This window comes from Strigops habroptila, chromosome 2 (genome assembly GCF_004027225.2).
Source record: "Strigops habroptila isolate Jane chromosome 2, bStrHab1.2.pri, whole genome shotgun sequence".
In the NCBI taxonomy this organism is placed as follows: Eukaryota; Metazoa; Chordata; class Aves; order Psittaciformes; family Psittacidae; genus Strigops; species Strigops habroptila.
This window is the reverse complement of record NC_044278.2, coordinates 15,738,631-15,761,783: the sequence shown is the minus strand read 5'-3', so window position 1 is coordinate 15,761,783 and position 23,153 is coordinate 15,738,631. Positions and strand designations below refer to the sequence as shown.

Here is a 23,153-nt window from a genome sequence, read left to right as displayed (position 1 = left end):
TTTTGTCTGTAAATTGCTTGCATGTCCTTTGCATTGTGTCACAAATTATTTCCTACTCTTGTACTTCTAAAAAAAGTAACAGGTCTGTTTTGAATATATATTTGATCCATATCCGACTTAGCCAGTTAGGAAAACAAAGAGTTACAGTGGTGGTAAATTCTCCTCCCTGCCTTCTTTGCTTGCAGATCAGCCGGCTCCAGCTTCAAGTAGTATGGCAAAGGTGAAATGAGAGAAGCCTGGTGTGCATAGTAGGGAGAGGAGCACGATATTCTGGGTTATGTTGAAGAAATGAGGTTCATTTAGGGTTCTGTTATTAGGTTAGTCAAAAGGCATTTGTCAAGGCATCATGATAGGAGCTTTCCGCTCCAACCGGGTTTCTGTGTACAGCATACCAGCTCCACACAGCTCCGAGCAGACTGCAGGGCAGGTAAGAGACACCAGCTAAGCTTTACAGTAGGAACACAATAAATGATCTCTCTGCCTACTCTGGTGTGTATTCACCTCTGCTCTCCGTATGCAAATTGCTCCTAACCAAAGCGATAATGGTTTTTCCCCTTGTTTACATAGCTTGAAACGCATGCCGCAAACAAGTAGCAATGTGGGTTTTATGTGTGACAGAGCTGATAACATGATATATTATCTCAATTTAAACCTCTTTAAAAAACTATAAAGGTAAATATACTGTACAATAGCTCTTCTTTTGTTATCTTACTGATACCTTCCTGTGTCTTTCTCTAGGAAAGTCCGCATATCCGCTATTGCCCAGCCTACCAAGAAGGCTTGTGTCAGAAGTACTGTTTCTTCAGACGGACGAGGTCGTGTTTCTGGAGGAGATGGCTTCTAGGAATATTACCTATAGTTTTTTTAATAGTTACAGTAACCATATTAGTCCTGCACTACTCATTCTGTAAGTGTTACTCCCCACCATGATCTGGATGGGATGGGTATTTTTGCACTGTGTTAACGATTACTATGGAAAAGCTCTGCTTGAAACAGCTATGCACATAATGTGTGTATAAACTACTCACCTTCCCTTCTCCTTAATGTCTTTGCTAAAGCAGCAAAATGCACAATAATTAACTGATGGTATTTGCACAAGAATAACAAAGGTATGTATTTTATCTCTAAACTTTTTTTGTCTCTGCTTGTGAATACCATTGTCATAACTGTCGTCTTTCCCAAGAACAGATAGGAATTAACTGTCTATCTTTTATTCACTTTTTCCAAACAGAACGGGTAGGTACGTTATGTACGCTCCTTCCCAGATCTCAATATATAGCCATTAAAAAACATATCTCTTCAGGAGGAGAGCGCTGCAGTAAATGAAAGTTTAACACTTGAAGTTTCCCAGTAGAAATGCCTGTCTGAACCTGTACCTCATTCCTCTCCTTGGGACTGACTTAGCACTTCGGCTATTATTGGAAGTTTCTTTTAAGAACTAATACCTACAGATGCCAAGGACAAATACATGTTTCTTCAAGCCTCTTGTTCTGGAAGTTTTTTCATAATGTTATTAGCTGTGCTAATTTTTTTATCCTTTTTTCTCAGCTCCAGCTTTCTCCTTTATTTATATTGGTGGAAGTGTAGAAATTCCTAATGTGACTTACACAAGTGACCTCAATGATCCAAAGTCACAGAAATTTCTCCTGCAAGCAGAAGCAATCCAAAATTATGTAAGTTCCCACATAAGTATAACAATAACTTGAAAACATTTATTACAGAATCAGACTAGGAATAAGGAGAATACTCCGGTCAGTCATATGCGGGTTTTTTTCCTTCAAAATAGTAGATTTAAAGCTAGAATGTGCCTAGATGGTGTACAGTTTTAGGAATGTAGCTAGAGAGCTGGGGGTTTTAATACCTAGGTAATAAAACCTGGGGGTTTCGAGGTTATGGACAAATTCTTCTTCAGGAATTTAGAGTGTGTTTTCTGGTTTGATCGGTTTTTGGTTTTTGGGTTTTTTTTAATCTATCTCCAATTCAATGTTTAACTTTTGGTTTTGCCTTCCCTTATTCCCCACAACAATGCTTCCTATTTGTGAGATCAATACTCTTTCCTGGGTACATGTGAACAACAGTCTTAAACGCTAAGCAGTTCTCTGTTCGCCTGTACTTCCCAAAAAAGCTAGTACGGCATCTCAAAGCTGCTTTGTGCAGAGCTAATACAAACTGCTCATGCCCAGATTATATGCTAGAAATTCAAAAACTGAAACAAAAATATAAAGGTATTCATAAAGGCTTCTTTTTGATGGCTGATTTTCAAGAGCTGTCTCAATGGTCTTGAAATGTTGTGTATCTCAAAAGGTTTTGGTTTTGGTTTTGGTAGAAACGAATGCACATTTCTGATTTGTATGACACGTTATGTGAAAATTACAGGTAGTGCTTGTAATATGGGAGGTGAGGAAGAGGAAAGGAGGAAAAAACATACTTTGTAGCATAGGAAATGATATTGACACTAAAATGTAACGCTTAACATTTTCTTTTACTATTGCTTAACAGTTTGCAGAAACATATGAATCTTCCTTCTTGGGAAAGTATTACTTGAAGTCTGTAGTGGCTGCTTTCAGGTGGGTACTGTTCCTGCATATGGTATACATTTGACGTATTCAGTTGCAATATTTTAAATATTTTAAATGAGTTATCTGGAAGAACATTGCAGATCTCTACAACAGAGAATGAAAAATTCAGAAATGCACTTAAGTGTGTGGGCTAAGAGCTAAGGTAATAGCATGAATTCTGTATTGCCCTATGGAATGAGTGAGAGAAACTAAGTCTGATCAATTGTTCCTTGGCTTATAGATTTCTTTGTAGGTTGTTTATCTAGTTTTGATTTTGATTTTTGAAATTACGATTCATTTCCTTGACCACTTGCAGAATCTTGTCTTGGTATTTTCTATTTAAATTAAGTTCCTTTTTAACCTCTCAAAACAAAAATTAGAAGTATAATTTTAGGCAGGGCACTCTACTTAAGCTCCTGGTGAGAAATGTGAACACACTGAGCTACTATTGTTTTGGTAGTCTCTGAAAACTTCTGTAAGTTCAGTAATTTTAAAAGGAGTGTGATGGACTGTCTCTTTTTATCACTTCAGTAACACTTTGCATATGTACACATACAGATTGTCTATTTCAACAAGAATTATGTGAAATGTATGTACGAGCATAAAATTATATTGTCATATATATACAGCATATATACAGCAGATGTATATGTAAGATGTATATGTAACATGATCTTAAAAGTGTATAATTATACATCAAGGATGGAAACACCCAATTCCATAAAAAATATTGCAAGGTTTTGCTGTGAGGTGTAGTTTTCAGTGTCAGTGTGTAACTGTTTAAGCAGCATATTTCCAAAGTATTTCTACTATATAGAAAAAACAATTGTCAAACAAAAGAGCTTTTTGCCACCATGTTCAGCTGCAATTCTTTGCACAGCAGTTCAAATGGCTATGAAACCGTGCAAGCCAAAAATGCAGACCAGTGGAAAGCATGTCCAAAATACTAATTAGAGTCTATTTATAATGCACTTTTTTCCCTCCACAGTGAAGGAGAGTCTGGACTTCGAGCTTACTGCTGGAATACATTCTGGGCACCACAAGATGTGGTTGCTTCTTTTAAAAAATTAACCCTATTGGAACAAAAGGAAATCAGTGGTAAACAAGCAGCTCACATGTTCAGTTCTTCTGGGGAGGAAGATTTTGATCTTGTTACAGTGGAGCTTTTTGGTAACAATGTACCTGTCATTTAATACCTATTCTGCCTATTTTTCTTTCTCCTGTTTGTGTCTTTGGCTTGTGTGGCTGATAGTTATTAAATTTCAGTTTCAGATTCCACAGAATATGATGTGATGCTAAAATCAGGTAATGATGCTTCAATCCCAACTGATATCACTTTGGGGGAAAAAATCCTGTAACAGAAAAATGGCAGTTTCCCAGTTATTCTTGTATCTGTAGGGCCTGCAAAGAAAACTAGACCAGAGATCTCCCTGGCCTGTGTTCCAAATAAAAGCTCGGGTGAAAATACTTTACAGCTTTTGTTCTCATGTTCTGACTAGAATGGTTGAAACTTAATAGTTCCCGCTGAATTGCAATGAGGTGTGGCTCCTTTACTTGGCATCTTTTAAAAAGCTATTATACAAAATTACACATAATTTATTTGCTTTGTGGCTAGCTAATTTTGGTTGTACATAGTTAGTGACCAGTCAAGTACCATAGCGCTTTAATTGACTTTGCCCGATTTCTCCATATCAAGCACACCTTGAGACTGACTTCACATACTTAGTGTTCTCATTGCATGGAGAGAAGTGAAGAGAAAATGGCAAAGGCAGCCATAGGTTTCAAGAAGAGATGTAGCAGCTGCAGCCAAGTCCCCTCCTGCTTGCTGAGAGTGTGATGAGCTGCTGGTGGTGAGACGTTGTACTTCCCTGGCCAGAGCAGGAGATGATGATGCAGCCTGGTAGGGAAAAGGGGACAGAGTTGCAAAGGATAAAAAAAATGTTAGTCAAGAAGTGTGGGTAGGCAATTGTTGCCACCTATTCTGATATTTTACTTAATAATTTATTTTTCAACTTCACAGTTTTTCAGCCACTGATCTAGCTTTTTTCTGTACAGCTGTATCCTTTGACCTGTATGCCAAGCCAGGTAACAACAGGACTCTAACTCTGATGAATCCCAAAAAGTCTTTTTATCAATGGAGGCTTCGAGTTCCTTCTAACTATGTGGTGAGACTGGTAGTTATCACTTTGCATGGTGTCACTCCAGAGAGCTGTGCATCACACCATTTATCAGCATATGATTTCCTTCTTCCTCTGCAGAACAAGATCATTACAAGGTATGATAGTACAGAGAAAAGATGTTTTATTGAGCTGTACAGAAACTCTCTGAAACCGTAGTGTTATCAAATTGATATTAAACAGGCTTCCAAAATGTACGACTCCAAGTACAACTTAATTAAAAATCTCGCATACGGCAATAACAAGATCTTCTGTATTATCCCTCCTTCCCCCAGTGAAGTAGAATAATGGGATATCTTGAGTTGGAAAGGACCTATAAGGATCAAGTCCAACTCCCTAAACCTCACAGGATTGCCTAAAACTAAACAATGTGACTAAGACCATTGTCCAGATGCAACTTGAACTCCAACAGGGAAGTGACCACTTCCCTGGGAAGCCTGTTATGAATTTCTGTGGGTTTTATTCTATATTATGATTAATCTTTAATAGTTTTTATTTCATAATGTTGTAACTCAAAAAGATACTTTTTTTTTTTTTTCAGTATTCTATTACTTTTAGAAAATAATAGACTTCTTTTATAGCAGTCCAGTCGTAGCCAAATCCCTAATCACAACAGGGGTATTGTGTCTGTGGAAGGCTCCATTCTCAGAGTTGCTGTGTAGTCCATTTGCATAAGTGAGATCAGATGATATTTAACCTTCAGTAGCCACATGGCTCTCATTTTCCACAGTAAAATCTCATGTATGGACATGTTATCCACCATGAACTTGTCTTCATTAACAAAATAAATAAGTAAGTTTTAGAACCTGAGGTTAAATGGTTTCAAGGGGGAATATTTTTTTATCATTTATTTTAAAGAACTTTCAGGAAGAGGCTAGCTGAGCATGCAGGTTCAGTTAGGAGTGTCTGAAACGCACTGATTTAGTAGTACTTTTACTTACTTGAGAAGGTAACAGATTTATTTCTCTCCTTATGTAACAAGAAGCAAGAGCTTGTCACTGTTGGTGGACTGTCAGGCGGCCAGCCATGGAAGTGAACATAGGGGTTTTGTAAGTAGTTAGTCTCAGACCCATAGCATAGCACAGAGAATCCTGTTCCTGATGATGGGCTACATCTGCTCTGCTGCTGATTATGGGACGGTTAATCTGTTGCACATTATTAGCAATGGCTCTGCTTTTTAGGAACCAGAAATATTGGCCATGTGCATGAAAGCACCTGGAAGCTAGCAAAACCAATACAGGTGTATGATGTAACATGTTCAGAGAACATCAATGCAGTAAGCTGTGAGACAGAAAGCTCAAGAATGTGCATTGATGTCTGCCTATCAAAGAACCAGAACAGAATCTGATGATTTAAATTCTGTTAAAAGCCTAATGGTACCTCCAAAAAAGTTGACTTTTTTTGGTTACTTTTGTTGCCACCTTAGCTATGTGTGGTTTTGCATATGCTTATCAATTTTCTACTTTAGCTACACGCAGCTAGTGACATACTTTGTACAGATGCAGTAGAAGTAATAATATCATTTCCAACATTCATGACAGCCAGGACTTACTGTGTTATAGCCATTATTCCCTGATGTTCAGGTCTACGATCACACATAGTGACTAAAATAGTTCTCACCAGTTTCTGTAAACTGCAGCAATAGATTTGTTCAGTGACAAATTAGTACTAAAGAGTGAGTGAGCTGAGATTGTGAGATGTACTGTAAAAGTAGACATTTCATGTGGACAACTCTTCTCATATGTGCTTGCCTTATTATTTTGATGATATTGTGACAAGAGGTACAGCTACAAGGAAAGCCAGGCTGTCAACTGGGTAGCATATAAAGATGCTGAAAGGCTTCAACATGGCAGTGCAGAGGGGACTCAAATTGTAATTTTGTAAAGGATTTTACAGGTATTATGATAAAAGGTCTTTAATAATGTCTGTGAAAGAGACAAATCACAGATCTATTGTCTAGTGTCTCACATGAAATGGGAGCAGGGAATAATTAGCTAAAGCCAAACATGACTATTTTCAGTTTAAAGTTAGAAAAATTATTTTAATGCTGTTTCTCTGGATCTTGGTGATGTCCAATAATCTGATACAGCGATATGATGGAAATACTCTGCTATCGTGAGATCTAATTTTAATTGCTTTCATTTGCTATGCATAGAAAAAGAGAAAACTTAGATTTTTATTTTTTTTTTCCCACATAGATTTGTAATTTTATTAAAAGAAATCCAAAATATACTGTGGATTTCAAAATGGAATAAATATAAAGGTGAATTTACAGATGCAAGAAAGAGCATCTCAAATTACAAATGGTAGTTAGTTTTCAAGGTTCGGGATATAAATTAGCTCATTATTATTTAAACAACAGAAGAAGAATAAGAAGAAATAGTTGCCATGCGTGGGGCTTCACATCTTGCGTGACATCATTTGTGGTGTGAAACCAAGCTGAATGCTAATAGACTGTAAATGCTTTGGACTTGTTCTCTATTGCATAGATATTGCTCAACACTGCTGCACTGGCACTTGTTGCCTTTTCAGTGCTACCAATTACTTCTCAGTGTCACTATAACTGCTGAAGTAAAATAATCTGACACTGCCTTTTTGATGCTTCTACAGGTTGGAAAATTCCAGGGCACCTGTTAGGCAAGAACGTCTGTGATTTTCACCCAGAGTGACTAAGCCTCAGTGCCAGGAAACTAGTGTCTTGTGTACTATCAATTGGGTGAAATATTAAAAAGGAAGTGGTAGCCAGTGGAATGCTTCTGAAACAACAGATGACCAGATGAGTGTTACCTCTGCCCAGTTTCTCAGCAAAAATGACTGGAATGTGGGAAATGTTTTCTTTGGTTGGGGTTTTTGATGCAATTTTTGGAATATTTCAGATGGTGTGGACCTGGGGCCTGGACTCCTCCTGTTGTACGTTTAACTTCGTCAAGTAATGTAATGTTGCTTACCTTTTCACTGGACCGAAGAGAAGAAAGCAGCATTTTAAAAGCTCACTTTCAAGCTGTTCCTAAAATCAGTAAGTAACTAATGGAAACAAGCATCTGATGTAAGCACACTTATTCCTTTTGTTGCCTCTAAAAAACAAAAAAAAGTTGATATTGCCTGAGCATATTTGGGGAGAGGGAATGACGGCATGTAAGTCACGGAATTATCATTCTGATCCACTTAAAAAAATGTCCAGACATTACTCTTACTACACAGTAACACTGAGCAATGGCAGCAGAGCAGCCAGCCAGATAGCACTACAGGCATTATAGGTCTAGGCAATGCTAGATAGCCTCAGTGACAGAGCAGCACTTCTATCAGTTTTGGCAATCCATCCCAGCTCAGGGATGTGCTTTTAATGAAAATGGAAAACAAAAGCAAATGTTTCTAATATGTCTTTGATCCTTTTCTGAAAGCACGGTTCAGTGTAGTTAACTGTACACGTACAGTGTACATATGCAGTTAAGAAAAGTGTATTCAAGACCCAAGCAGTGTATTCCAAACTATGGAGTACTATGAATTTTGCAGGAGTTCTGGGTGATTAGTGAAATATTTTGAATAACAATAAATTGTAGTATTTTACAGGAGGTATGGGAGCTTTTTAAGCGAAAACTTTGCCACAGTTATTTGGTGAGGTCTAAGTGAAAGAATTTTGTCAATCAAGTGACTATTTTTTAACTTGTGGAACAAATTATAGCAGATAAAGCTTCTGTCTCTGCTTAGGCAAATGCTTATCCCATGCACATTACAAATTAAAATTGTTTCATTGTTCTGAGGATTGGCACTCCAAATGATGTGTAGCTCAGCATTTGTCACAAAATTTTGCTGTTTTCAAAGTTGTCTTATTTTCTGTTATATTCATGTTTGCATTTACTCTGTAACCTAAAGGGAACCAAAGGCACTGAAGACTGGTTATGTAAAAGAGATCTTGATAGAAAACAAAACCTCAGAGATATTGTTCAAATGTGGCATGAATTTTCAGACTGAGAACTGACAGACACACACACTCCCTGGTTCATATGAAATAAATCAGAGGTTTTACTTTGGGCTGATTGCTTTTTAATTTTTGAAAAAGTCAACAGAAAGGTCAGAAGTAAATTGGAAGGAGGAGGTCTGTTGTGTCCACATTTCATTGCTTCTTCCACCTACCACAAAAGAAGGGTTTTTTTAAACAAAAACAAAAACCAAAACCAAACCTTCAGTCAGAGATGTTTTGTATTTATCTTTTATTGTAATTTGATCCAAAAATAAGAGAATGACAGTATGACAGGGAAGTGGAAGTTACATGATTTTCTGTTAATACAGGCAAAATACAGTATTAATACTGTAATACTGTCACAACTGACGTTTCTGTTTCTGTACAAAGAGGAGGTCCTAGCAAGTGAAGTAGGCTCTGCACTTTAGCCCAGCTGAGATAACTCTTTGTTCCTTGCTGTTGTCTTTCTCTCCCAGTGTGTGGTGGTCATCATATTTCCTGGAATGGGACACTGAGTTCCCCTTATTACCCAAGTTACTACCCACCAAACATTGACTGCAGCTGGATCATCAGAGTAAGTGCTGAGAACTCTTCTAGTGATGACTTTGCTTTATGTGATATAAAATTGAGAGAAACAGCTTTTGTTGTGGGTGAAATGGAGGACAACCATACTAAGACTACTGCACCTGACTTCTTCTCAGGCACCCGTTTTTTTTCCTGTCTTATGTACAAGTGCCAGGTATGGGAAGGAGTCATTGCCAGCTTCCAAAAGCTTGAGTATTCATTCATAACAGAAACAAAGTGATGGGTAAAATGACAACTCCTAGCAGCCAGAGAAAATCGCTAGTAATCAGGGCTTTGCTACTATGTCAGAAAGAAACAAAAATGGTCATGTAAATCATGCCTCATATGATGGCTATCACACTGTATTTCCCTGAAGTCTGCAGAAACAGGACCTTCTCCAGCTCATAAATTCAGCTCTGGCTTTCCAGAAAGCCCTTTGGCTGGACTTAGAAACTGCTCATGATTTCCACAAACTTCCTGGTATGTTTATCTGTTGCTCCATTAAGCATTTAACTACTTTTTTTGACTTTCCTTGGAAAAGGATGCTCTTCGTGTCTATGAGTTGGTAAAAGTCTCTACCTTTCACCTGCTCAACGAAAATTATTAGCAGCTTGTAGCATAAAACTCTCACCTATATGCAGGAAAGGGAAGAAAAAGGCTTTCTAAAGCAAAGAGGTTATAGCTAATGCCATTGAACGACCAGCTGCCATAGATATCTTAAATCTCTTACTTAACCTACTGGAACACGTGGCAGTACAAACATAGCATGAACCTCAAATATTGTGCTTTGTGCTGACTGCAGGAAGGCTTACACTCCTTTATCTGGCACAGTCTGGCCAAAGAATTTGGATCTAAAAAGATTCCTATACATGTGTAAAATAGAGAAGTATTTTGGTTCTTCAAAGGTGATGATTTGCATAATAAAAATGCAGTATTTTCAATCCAATAATAAGTAAAATAAGATTTACCATCTTAGAAGCACAGGCCTTTTCATTTTTGAATGTGTGTGTCAGGATCTTCATCCTTTGATTTTCAGGCACCGCTGCCTGGCTACAAGATCTCATTAAAAATCCTCATAATACAAATTCAAGAGAAGTCTCCAGGGTCCAGTAAATGTGATAAAGACTGGTTAGAAATTGATGGGGTTAGGTGAGTAAATACACTATTTTCTGACATATTAATTTGCACTTCAATGTTCTGAGCAACATACTGTACTGAAGAAAAAAATGTCTTGCCACTTCCAGTGCAGAGAGATAAATTTCAACAAAAATTGGGGTGCTTCCACTGAATTTCAGAAGAAAGGTTCTTCATCCTGCCCTAATACTGAAAATTTGTCACTATGTTAATTTAAGCATCCTGCTTTTTCTACAGTGTCAGGCACTTACTTTGTTGTTCCCCTTAAGAGCAATAACATAGAAAACTGGGATTTTATGCAGTTGCAGTTGAACCGTAAATTCCTGACAATGGTCTTGACATGGGGGAAGAGCTTGTGTCATCTGAAGTTTCATTTTCTATGCTACTTACTCTTCAGTGATCACATTTTTTTCTGTAAATAAGATGAACTGCAATGTATGTGCTTAAAATAAAACAAAAAAACCCATGCCTCCCAAAAACCCAAACAAACAGCAAACACCAAACTCAAAAAACACTATTCAGAGAATATTGAAACCAGCAGCAGCTCTTGGATTGGGCTGTATGATTCCATATTCTATTACTGGATTTGTAGCCTTTGGGTTTGCAAACCTAAAGGCGAAATCTGAGATCAAACATGCTTCAAAGTGGTTTGTATTTCTAAGGTAGATTCTGACATGGGTCATCTTGCTGTATTTTGTTTCAAAGTCTGCTAGTCCTAGAAAAGTTGTGGAGTGGAAGACATTTGTAAGTAGGCTTTCTAATTCTTCTGTTGTGATCTTTTTAACACTAAAAGATAGCTGATCGTTATTATTTTAAAGCTTTTGGCATTGGTACCCTTCATTAAAAGGAGAGGTAGCTGTATTTCAATGGTCAATTTGGTTTAGAAATTGATTACTCTCACATTTGCTTTGCTAGATACTGCAAAGCTCTTCCTGAAAACAACAGAAACAGAGAATATGGCTATTCTGTTGCAATCAAGTTCCATTCTGATGAACTGGTTACCCACAGAGGGTTTTATATTGAATACAAAGCCTTCAGTCACACAGACCGTAAGTGAATAAGCATGTACTTTATTTTTTAAGGAGAAACCTTCGAGAAACCTTGACAGACCAACCACATAGAAATCAACCTGCCTTTTTCTCTTAACCTAATTGCAAGAGACAAATGTTTAAAATTCTGTTATGTATCTAATTGAACATATAAATGTACAAAATTAGGTTTTCACAACACTTCTGTAAAATGGGAAGTAAAATTTCTCAATTTCTCTGGATCTAATTATTTGCCATTTTGCTAACATCTTAAAATAGCCAAGCTGCAACATGAAAATAGCACAGCAGAGAGCCTCTAAGCGTGACTCTTCTGCCAAGAGGAGTTAACAATGAATAGTTTGTCTTCTTTTTAAAATCACAACTCGGCATGCTCTGGATCAGCTTCTAGATTTAGACAAACTATTTGAGTTTTCACTGAGAGCCAGTGAGGACCCCTTGCTAGCAGGTGTTGCAGAGATATGATTGGGTTTCTTACACCCCTTTCCTGACTCTCCAGTCTGTGCACTTTTGGATAAGTGCTAGATTTTTTGAGGGCACTTCCAGAAGGTGGAAGAGGGATTTTCAGGAGATACACATATTTATTTGTGATATTTCTTAGAAAAGATATATCTGCAATATATTAAGTGCAAATGCCTTCTCTTTCCTTTAACCAATTAACATCTAGGTAGCTAAAGTTCTCTGTGCTTTTCAAGAGATCAGTTCAGTTTGTGAAACCTCTTCAGATTCTCAGCTGGACTGAGTATAGTTCTGTTCGTTGCTGACTTAGAAGTATTTATGTATTAAAATCTCTAGAATAGATTCTTGCTTCATGCCTTTCATTAGAAATAAGTGGCAGATTCTGTAGTCAGTCATTCTATAGGACTCATTTTCAGGGATTTCTTTTTCTACAAACTTGTGTCTCTTTCTAATGGAAAACGTTACAAACTATGCTGTGTCCTATTGTTACTGTGCTTACTGCCTCAAAAACAGTTCAGAGATGAGTGAAAGCCTAAAAATACCTTTTTTTTTGCCCCCCCTTTTTTTTAATAGAGAAAATCCCCAGTCTTTATAGCACGTACAAGCCTTTACTTTCTCTGTGCTCTGCTCCATTTCTAACACTGAGCCAGCAATGAGGTGACACAAAGTCATATAATTAATCCTTAGTCACAAACTTAAGGACCTGTATTAAGACCCACCAGGAGGCATAGACTAGCTGTGATGTGTCAGTATCAAGTTGATACAGTAAAGGCATTTGTGGAGGGCTATCTGAGAGAGCAGAAGGTATTGAGAGCACTGGTCTTCCACAATAGCCTTGCATGTAGCAATAGTAAGGGAGGGTGGAGGGGAATAATTTTCTCCCACATCTTTAGTACGTGCAGTCACCCACTTCAGATTAGATTCTTCCCATTGTTGAAAGCCTACCAAAGCACAATTATTAAAAATCACAGGCACTGCTCTGAGTTGAACTGGAAAGCAAATGCCAACCATCAGCTGAATAACTTCAGAAAAGAACACTAGAGAGACTCCTGCTTTGAGCTAGTGCTGGCTGTGTAGTGTCTGCTTTCCTCCCACCAGCATCACATGCAAGGCAGTGAGGAGGACTAAATGACTCCAGATTGGAACTGATTAAATAAAAATGGGACAAATGTGTTTAAAAATGACGCCTAGTTTTGTTTTTTAATAGCTATTTTAATATTTCTTCATGGTACAGTTCTGTGTTAATGCATTTAGACTGCAACAGTGTTTCCAGTGCCATTAATTTCTTATTTTTCTGGCTTGTCTTTAGATGTGCAGATAGAACATGCATTCTTTCAAGCAATCAGTCTTAAAGCTGGAAAGGCCGCTCAGATGGTAGTGATGACTTAGACTGTGGTAGGGCAACTATTTCTCGTTTGTGTTCTCCTGTAAACAGTTTCTTCCAGGAAGTTTAGAGACTGCTGGAATGACCTCTAAAATATTGGCGACTATCTTTAAGATCACGTGAAGGATGTGAGCGAAGATCTAAAAGCCTGGAGAAGAGGCTGAGTAATATGTTTCTTTAAAGGGTGGGAGAATAGAAAAAAACAGAAAGGGAATTTTACACTGATCTTTACAAGTTAAGCTTCCAAAAAAAAAAAAAAGAGACAACAAGTAGTCAAAGAAAACTATTTGTAAACAGTGAAATAGGTATTAAAAACCAGCATGAAGGTTTTTACTTTGTTTTAGTTCTCTGCTGTGAGAAGATAAATAGAGCAGAAGTTGTACTTTGACACTGTTTTGTGTGACAAACTTATCAGTAAGTAAAGGAAGCACTGTGAGAAAAAAATATACAAAGCTGTTTCCACATCATGATTGCCAATGACTCTACCAAAATGGAAGCATATTATTATTGTCATTCTGCCAGTGTCTGTTCTAAGACATCTCATATTTTTGTTAGTGATCCAAGTGATAAATTAGAGAAGATTCTTGTGAAATAGGAAAAGTGCCACATCATAGAAAGAGGGATGTATGTGAGAGGGATGTATTTACAGATGATCCTGACAAGCTGGAGAATGTATATTGAGAAAATTATATTCCATTCAATAAAGACAAGAACTGAACTGAAGTAATCAAACACACATGTGGATTCCTTAAGTTGCTTTTTCAGCTGAAAAATGGCTGGGGGGTGACAGTAGCTCAAAAGCTAATTTGAAAGTCACAGAGTTAAACAATTCTCTGTGTTTTGTGTTTGTTTGGTGTTTTGTTGCTTGGGTTTGTTGGCATTTTTTTAAAGTGCCGCACTAGATCTTCCCAGTTACCAGAGGGAAGGCTTCAGCTAGAGTACTGTATCAGACTGCGCACTGAACACCAAAGAAGATAGGGAGCAATGAAGAGCTGCCAGAAAGTTTGACCAGAAGGTAATCCAAGGTTAGAGAGCGCAGCACAAGTTAGGTAATGCAATAAGGCTCTCTGTCACTGGAGGCTATCAAAACCAAGGTAAACTAATGTCTGGCAGAGATGGCACAGTAACATAAAGGTGACCTCTGGTAAAGAGTGTAGCATATGGCTGCTAGCCAGCTATTGTGCTTATAAAACATTTACAGACTTTTCTTCTTCAGGTTGCAATCCAGAACAGTTTAACTGTGGTGATGGGAAGTGTAAGCACCCGTATAAGACTTGTAAAGATGATGACAGCTGTGGGGAGGACAGTGATGAAAACAACTGCTGTAAGTATATACTTTTAGCTATTTTCCAAAAGATGGTGGAAAGCAGAAGCAGGAATATGCTTATTTTTATGGATAAATGTAGTATTTCTATATACCTTTTTTCATAGCACAAAGTACAAGTTTCATAATAGTGGTGAAAAAAAAACAACAACAAAACCCCAAGCAGAGTATAACTAGTTCTTAGGAGAGTCTAGACAAGAAATTAATGAAGCAAAACCCAAGCTAACAGTGATTTTAGTTAGATGACCTAACCACAGCTTGCTGGTGATTCTGTTAGAAGAGCACTTTCTCTGAACAACAGCCAGATCAGTATCAAATAATGTAAGAGAGAGAGACATAGCTTTGGGACTTCTGCCCTTTGTCACATGCATAGTCTCTTTTACTGTAGATCCACCATGGTTACAGGCGTTGCTGGTACTACTAATGTCTCCCTAGTGACCTGTTGCATTTTGCCTTGTAATTTTTGCCTTGACTTGAATCTTAGGTCCTTGAGCTAGCCAGGGGCATGTCCTTGTTTGTTGGAAAAATAAATAAATCCCTTCCACTGTTTATAGGTCACTGTGAAAAACTGGCAATAGGAATGATAGTAATAGAAGCCTATTGCTGAGATTTGTCAGGATTCCCACATAGTTAAACTGTATAATCCTTAGCCAAAAATTTATTGGAGGCAGGTATAAAGCTCTTCCACAATTTTCTCGACTTTTACTTTAAAACAAAAAGGTTGACTTCTAGATGACATCTGCTGTAAAGATTTATAATTTGTAATGCCAGTAGGGCTGGTGAAGCTAAAACAAGCTTAGCTTGGTCAGTTTAGAGTTAAGTGAAATGGAGTGAGAACAGCTGGAGGCTCTTCGGTCTTTTTCCCCACGAACAGTGGAGACCAAAATTAGTGTGATTATTAATCAAAGTGGAACATTCCCTCTTTCCCCCCTCTATAGAGGGACTAGTTTACACCAGTACAGCCTATGACTTCAAGCCGACTGGAATATGTAGCTTTGAACAAATTTTACCACACAGGTTGAACATGCAAGGTTTTTTTTTATCATTTGAAACCATGGCTCCAAACATGTGACACTGTCTTCTCTCTCTTATTTCAGCCTACGAAAGTTGCTCCCCTTATGCATACAAATGCCTCAATGGAAAATGCTTGCTGAAACCAAATCCTGAATGTGATGGGAAAAGAGACTGTGCAGATGGATCTGATGAAATGAACTGTGGTGTGCTAACGTTTGTTTAAAAATTAATGACTTTGGGAAACTGAGCCAGGAATGTGTGCTGTGGTCAAGCATTACTGGAGTAAGACTTGATTAAATCAGATGTGAATTAAAAAAATTAATCTCCTGGTAACATCTGTATGAAAATGTCTGTCTTGAATTTTGCACTCTTTCATTTTAAATTCACTGATCCAGTCTCTTTATGATGACTTATTTCCAGCAATGCACTCTTCCAGGGTAAACTGGTAGGTCTTGGTGTTTGTTTTTTGCTCAATGAAATGTAGCCAAGGAGCTGTATATGTAAGGAGGGAGAAGATATGAGATTTTATTGAAATCAATTTTTGGAAACAACCCAGCTTAGAACTGTGCTTAAATATCTTTTTGAGTTAGTAACCTCTTCAAAAAGCTGTAAGGGAGGATAGGTAATGATGGGTTTATTCATGACCTGCTTATTCAGTGAAAATGGGCAAGTATGCTTGCCTTTTTAGCAACTGCACAGCAAGAAAATACTTCTTTTTCCAACAGCTTTGAGGTGTATGGATAAAAGTTCATGTATTAAGCATAATAAAGTGAAAGGACCTTGTGGTTTTTGTTAAGATTTTATTAAATTATTTCTATTAGCTTGTGGAAGACACCAGCTTAAGAAAAACAGAATTGTTGGAGGTGAAGATGCAAGATCTGGAAAGTGGCCTTGGCAAGCAAGTTTGCAGATGGGAGCACATGGCCATGTGTGTGGTGCATCTCTTATTTCCAATAGGTGGCTCGTATCTGCTGCCCATTGCTTCCTGGATTCTGAGTCTGTGAGGTATGAGGAAGTTAGTTATACTGTCATAGAGTTAGATTTGGGGTGAACGCCATTTTTTTAAGAAGGCAGGGATTTTCTCAGTACAAGCTATGGTCTTTCTCCCAAGAAGAGTACTGTTTATCGATAAGTGGAGTGTTAAACTCACCAGTGCTCTGTTTAGGTAGTGTAAATTGAAAAGACATTGCGGCAAGGAGTCAGCTTTTCCGACTTTCAAAGCATAGCGTATTGCAAGGAATTGGTCTTATAGCTCCAGGAAAATAGTATTTTCAAAATAGTAAGTAAAAACATTACTTAATATTTTAGGAGACGGACACTATAGTACATCTATCTTTCTACTCCACCCATTTTGGTTTTGTTGAATTTCATCAAATACTGAAAATCGGATAAAAGGGAGTGAACTGACACCACGTTACTTTGTAATGGGACATTCTGAAAACATTCTCTTTACAGATACTCTGTTCCTTCGGGATGGAGAGCATATATGGCCTTACATACTATTACTGAAAAGAGCAATCGTATAGCTATGAGATCAATCAAAAGGATTGTTGTCCACCCACAGTATGACCACTCCACCTCAGACTATGACATTGCCCTGTTGGAAATGGAGACTCCTGTATTCTTCAGTGAGCTGGTACAGCCCATTTGTTTACCCAGCACCTCTAGAGTATTTGTTTATGGATCTATCTGCTATGTAACTGGCTGGGGAGCCATAAAAGAAAATAGTATGTTCATTTCCTGGATTTACTTCTTGCAAGTTTGGCTTAGTGTTAAACTCTGGCAATGAAATACTTACAGTTGTAACAAAAATACCTTTGGTTTACTTAGTAGGTCTATAAAAAGCTATAAAATGTCCCCTTAGCTACTGTCAGTTCTGAATGTTTGCTTGGGTGGCAGGTGATAAATGACTACTATAAGTACTCAGGTGTCACAGACCATTGAAAAACAAATGACCACAGGTCTACTAAAATGTGCCTATTTTCATGATAATGGCTCATTTTATCTGGTGAACAGGTCATAAGCAACCTTGCAGCTAAAGAAAACTGATTGCAATTATTGCAGAGAAAGAAATTGTCTCTGAGACTGTGTTTCAGGGTATGAGGCCATGAACAGCAATAAGTGCAGAAGTATTGTGTAAGATTTTTTTGTTTTGTCTTAACCAAAAGCAATTTAATGTATGTCCCATGAAGAGTTTTGCCTCTCTGCAGCTTGGAGCGGCATGCTGCAGTGGAGAGGCAGGAAAAAAGCAAACAGTTGGAGAGGGGAGGTGGAGGAGCTCACAGGATCTTGGCCCTGTCTCAGCATTTAACAGAAGCCAGCTTTGAAATCTGGGTTTACCTCCTCAGAATTGCAGTGGTCCCCACAATTGTGCTGCGAGCTAGTTCCTCATGTTTGATCAGAAGCCATATGCTATGGTGATTCTGGCTTTCTTACTACACCTTTAAAAAAAAGTATTAAATCTAGATAATAAAGTAATAGCCTAATGAAGTACAAATGGCTTTATAATTGATGCCTTCTTACAATGCCTTGCTTTTTAACAAATGATGTAGGTAATATTTAAAAGTCAATATAATGGCATGTTAAAAAAACCTAATGTATTTTTCTATCTTACCTGTTTCATTTCCAACCCATCCTCAGAGCTGAATGAGGTATTGAAAAGGTTATGCTCACTGTTGGTCTAAAACATTACTGAGGATATTCAATTCACGATGACACCTTACACCAATACTGTAGTACAGAATTAAGCTCTTAAAATCACTTGTGACTAACAGGCTTGATGTTTTAAAATTATTTATTGTTCCCCTCTTAGCTTCATTCCTCAGCTCCTTCAATAGAAGTGAGAGGATAGAAAAGAATGTAGAAATTTCATTTAGTAGGACTTGGACAATGTTTGGATAACAACCATAACGTAAATAACAACAAAAAGCTTTGAGCGTAATTTGAACTGGCATTCAGAAACAGTCACACTGTGTAGAATCTTATACTATACTACTAATTTTTTACTACTTTTTGGCAGAACAAGCTCATAAGGATAAAGACTAAGGAAATGGAAAGGTAGTGGATGGAGAACCTCTGTCTATAGGGTAGTGTAGAAAACAGCTTTCAAAAGCTGAGGGCAGGCAGCAATCGAAGGGGGGGGAAGAATTACTCTTCTGTCATCAGCTGGGTAGATTTTGAACTTGGAGTAATTCTCTTCTGTTTGAGGTGGTATCTCTGTTAGAAATCTGTACCTCCTTAACCTCAGCAATACTGTTTTTATTTTTTCTAGGTCATCTTGCCAAAACACTGCAGGAAGCTCAAGTGAGACTAATCAACCGAAGTGTTTGCAACAAGCTGTATGATGATCTTATCACATCACGTATGCTGTGTGCTGGGAATCTTAATGGTGGTGTTGATGCATGCCAGGTAATCTAGAACTTGTAGAAAAACCACAAAAGAATATTTGCTTTCATTGGAAAACTGTTCAGAGCTGCGAGTTGTTTGCAGTTTGTTGTTTGGGGTTTTTTTCATTGGTAGTAAAGTGAGATGTCTTGAGTGTGCGTGGTTAATTTAACATGGCAATTAAAGGGTATCCAAAATAAGGAAGGAAATTAGATTAGCTTTGAACCTCTTGAGAAAGATTACTTTGCAAAATTACAGACATGGTTATTATACCAGTTACTGTGTAAAGGGAGAGAAATGTGTTACTGATCTTAGACTGTGGAATTTGACAGAATTTTTATGTAATATACACATTTTACCATTTTAATGCAATAGAATAATTTTTGCAACATCATAGCTTGTAATGGGTAAAACCTCTTTATACACAATAGACTATATGCAGAATCTTCCTGAGTCTCTAAGCTTTAATTCAGTACTTTTTTTTTATTCCTTAACTTTATGTGCAGTTTGTCTATAACTTTAGACTTTGGACTTGTTTTGCTAAAAGATGTTGGGTTAGAGGTGTGATGTTCTTCCAAAAGATGTGTTGCTTAAGAAATGCCCTTGATTGTTTATATGGACATTTTAACCAATATGGCTATATACCATACTGGTCAATCCAGCTTCCAACATAATATGCTGTGTCTGAGATATAGCATGCTGGCCCTCTGTCTTTAAGTTCTTAGTTTGCATCTTTGCTATTTTCCGTCACTAGTATTATTTCCTGTGCAGTGCTAGAGAGAAATAATTTTGGCAGTTCAGGAAATCCCCAAAACACCCTGAAACCATTTTGCTATAGTTCCAGACTTGTGGGAATCCTGACTTGTTTCATTTCTTCACAGACATGTAAGGAGTGCAAGTATTGCACAGGTTACGTGAGGCTTCCAAACACCTTTCATCTTTAGAGCATGTAATACTTGCATGTAATACTTGCGGTGAGAAATAAAATATTTACTCTTTCAGACTCTGTTTTCTTATCACTCTAGGACGTTCTTTGATCTTGGCTTCTCTTTTTAGGATCCTTCCTCTCTCCACCAGCATACAGCCCTTTCGGTCTTTCAGAACTAGCCGTGAAATTGGCCAGACTACATAGCTTCCTATCTCAAGTCACTTTGAGATCAGCCTTTTGGATTATCAGAATTGCCAGTATGACATCAGCCTGAGAGAGGGGAAGAACTGTTGTGGCTTCTTTTCTTATTTCTACATAATTTTGTTTGGTTAGGTGATGAAGGCTTTCTATTGTTACTCATTTTCTTGGTACACGGCTTTCTTCTGACCTCTTCCATGTTTTAGCTCCAAGTAAACAAAACCCCAGCAACACCCCAAGGTCAGCTTGGAGACTGCAGACTGCTCTGTATGCATCAGGAAAAGCTACAGAGATGAGCTGCGTTCATAAGTGCTCAGAGTTCTGTGAATGGGTGTGTTTACAGAAAGCATACAAGGTTAAAACAATGAAGGGCACAAAGAATTTGTGAGCCCAAATGAAGTTTGATCCTGTGAACTGAACTAAATGGCAATTTTTACGTTTCTACATTGCTCTACAGAGCTGCATGTTCCCTTTGAGAAGCCAGTTTTTATTTGCACGTTCCTTGGTCTTTGTTCATTCCTCTTCTTCGTGTATGTAGACACAGTCTTGACTATGAAACTGCTGATAACACTTAATTGTGCCTGGGTTTTTTTGTTAGTGGTGGTTTTTTGTTGGTTTTTTTTTTGGGTTTTTTTTTTTTCTGTTTGGTTGGGTGTGTGTGGTATCTTTCTGTTTCCATTTAACACACGGTATAAGGGTTCTGCCTTCAACCTGTGAACAATTTATGGTCAAATGGTAGCAGAATTCCTGCTTTCCATCCCTATTGTCTTTTCTCCCCATTCGACCTGTGATCAGACACTTCATGAATCTTGTAATGAGACATTAGCAATGAGTATTTTTAAAAACTACTTCTTGCCATTGTTTTATATCCTTCAGTGTGCTACTTCCATATGTTAAAATAAATTAAATAAATTTGACATCTAGCTGGGTACACTCTATCCAGAAATAGGATTCTAATATTAAATTTTAATTTGAGAAAGAGGGGAAGGAATTTATTGTCTTTGAATAACCTAACCTTTGTTACAGTTCTCTCTGTGTGTGTGTGTGTGTGTGCGCGCGTGCGCGCGTGTGTGTATGTGTGCATGCACTAATGGTTGAACTCCCTTCCTTTTAGGGAGATTCTGGAGGTCCCTTGGCCTGCACAGGAAAGGGAAATCGATGGTACCTTGCTGGTATTGTGAGCTGGGGTGAAGGATGTGCTCGTCGCAATCGTCCTGGTGTATACACTAAGGTGACAGCAGTTTATGACTGGATTCGTCAGAATACAAACTGATGTGCCAAAGAGAAAATGCAGATCATCTCCCATATGAAAGCTGCTTTCTAAAGTAGTATATTACACTCTGATGATATAACATGAAATGCCATTGACTGTTTCTTCGTGAAAGAACACACACTTTCTTAATGAAGAAATTATAATTTGTTGTTCACCTAGCAGTAACTATTCAGATTCAGAGCAACTTCAGATTCCTTATGGATTCATCTTTCTTATCCCCAGCAGCAGAAACAGCACTGCCATAAAAATGAAAAAAGATGTATTAGCATCTGTAACAAAATAGAGCCAAATCTCTCTTCTGCAAATCTTCTCCCCTCTTTCCATCTCCCTTGCTGTCTTTTTATCCATATATGTTTCCACATACACATATCTGGATACTCATGGCCACATCCCATATACACTCAACTCATATATATTACCTTTGGTGTTACAGGATTCTAAACGTAAATTATTATTTCTTATTTCTTGAAAATACAAATATTATAATCAGTATAGTATGCAAAGCTGAGATCAATTAATTCTCTAGTTATGCTACCACTGCATGACTCTACCTTCTGGGCTGTAATTCTTGGGCTTTCTCCTGTGTTTTCCTAAAAATGCCAGATGTTAGGATGCAAGAAATTTTCACTCAAGAACTCGAAGAGCATCATTTAGGTTCTTTGTGATGATGTTTAAATAATAGGAAAGAAATACTCAGTTTTAGTTAATTAAATAAAAGGAAACTGAGGTGCTTTCTTACATTATCTGTACAATTTGAACATAGCCGTAGGGTCTGACATTTTCAATAAGTTACAAGTGTATTTCTGAAGCTCTGTCTCCTTCATGCTTTGTGAATCTTTAGCATGCTTTTGATGAGTTCACACTAATTTTCCTGATGTCCTTGGTCTGCAGCAAGCAGAATTTCAGGGCCAGGATTTTTGTTTTATATCTCTTCCTGGGCTGTGCCCACATGGTCAGACTACATTGAAATGGAAATGAAAGGAAAAGGTATTTATGTGGTTGTATGCATCTCTGGTATCAAAGAAAGTGGAAGAAGAAATGACAGCCACACTCCTTTAACCCTAGCAGTAAATCTAGCTTTGATAATCATAATGTCCTGATGAGCAGATCATCCCAAATCAAGATGATTTAAGGTTACCAAAGCTGTTTATGTGACTTAGGAATACTGGTATTGAATTTAATAAAAGTTCTGTCTTGATGGTCTTAGAATTGTGCTCAGTATTTGGAAGTGTTGAATATTCATCTTTAATGTATTTTAGAAAAATAAATAAAATCAAAATTTGGCAATTTGAATACCCATCATTGCTGTCCACACAGCACACTTCTACTGTACATAAATGTGTGATCCTTGTTTAGTTTTAGATCCATCACAGCAGCATGTGGGAAAAACACTGCAATGAGCTAGCATTGTAATCTGCATGCAGTGAGATTCCCATTTCTAACACTGATACTGCTTTTCCTTCTTTCCCTTGCCCTAGCATTTAGGCATTCCACCCACCCCTGGTTGTGTCAAACTTGCTACATAAACTATACTCAAAGCCTATATTTTAGAGGGCTTAGTGTCTTTAATAGCTTTAATAGCATTCACCTCTTTTTAATAAACACCTGCTAAAAATGCAAGTGGCTATGATTTATTTATTTGATTGTGCCACTGCAACTCTAATTCCCCAGGTGCAATCAGAACTACATTTGTTAACTTGGAGGTTCCTCTTTTTGTAAAGCTGAGACTAACTTGCCTGTTTACTGAAG

At 37.6% G+C, this 23,153-nt stretch overlaps 1 protein-coding gene across 1 annotated transcript; it reads left to right on the top strand.

Moving 5' to 3' along the window:
* The first annotated feature begins 98 nt into the window (after positions 1–98).
* Positions 99–22,691, top strand: LOC115601606 (suppressor of tumorigenicity 14 protein-like). Its single transcript, XM_030471854.1, has 17 exons — positions 99–427; positions 739–907; positions 1,549–1,673; positions 2,500–2,567; positions 3,547–3,728; positions 3,825–3,863; positions 4,614–4,833; positions 7,612–7,751; positions 9,173–9,270; positions 10,297–10,409; positions 11,310–11,443; positions 14,500–14,607; positions 15,705–15,824; positions 16,443–16,626; positions 17,077–17,348; positions 18,893–19,029; positions 21,246–22,691. Exons 1-17 carry the CDS (start codon positions 347–349, stop codon positions 21,402–21,404), a joined length of 2,349 nt encoding a protein of 782 aa, XP_030327714.1. The 5' UTR covers positions 99–346; the 3' UTR covers positions 21,405–22,691.
* The last annotated feature ends 462 nt before the right edge of the window (positions 22,692–23,153 follow it).

Excerpts from the sequence above, each read along its gene's own strand:
- LOC115601606 (XM_030471854.1), top strand. The coding sequence starts at position 347 with ATGATAGGAGCTTTCCGCTCCAACCGGGTTTCTGTGTACAGCATACCA. Across the intron at positions 2,568-3,546 it reads TCTGTAGTGGCTGCTTTCAG|TGAAGGAGAGTCTGGACTTC; the intron begins GTGGGTACTGTT and ends TTCCCTCCACAG. Across the intron at positions 15,825-16,442 it reads ATCTGATGAAATGAACTGTG|CTTGTGGAAGACACCAGCTT; the intron begins GTGTGCTAACGT and ends TATTTCTATTAG.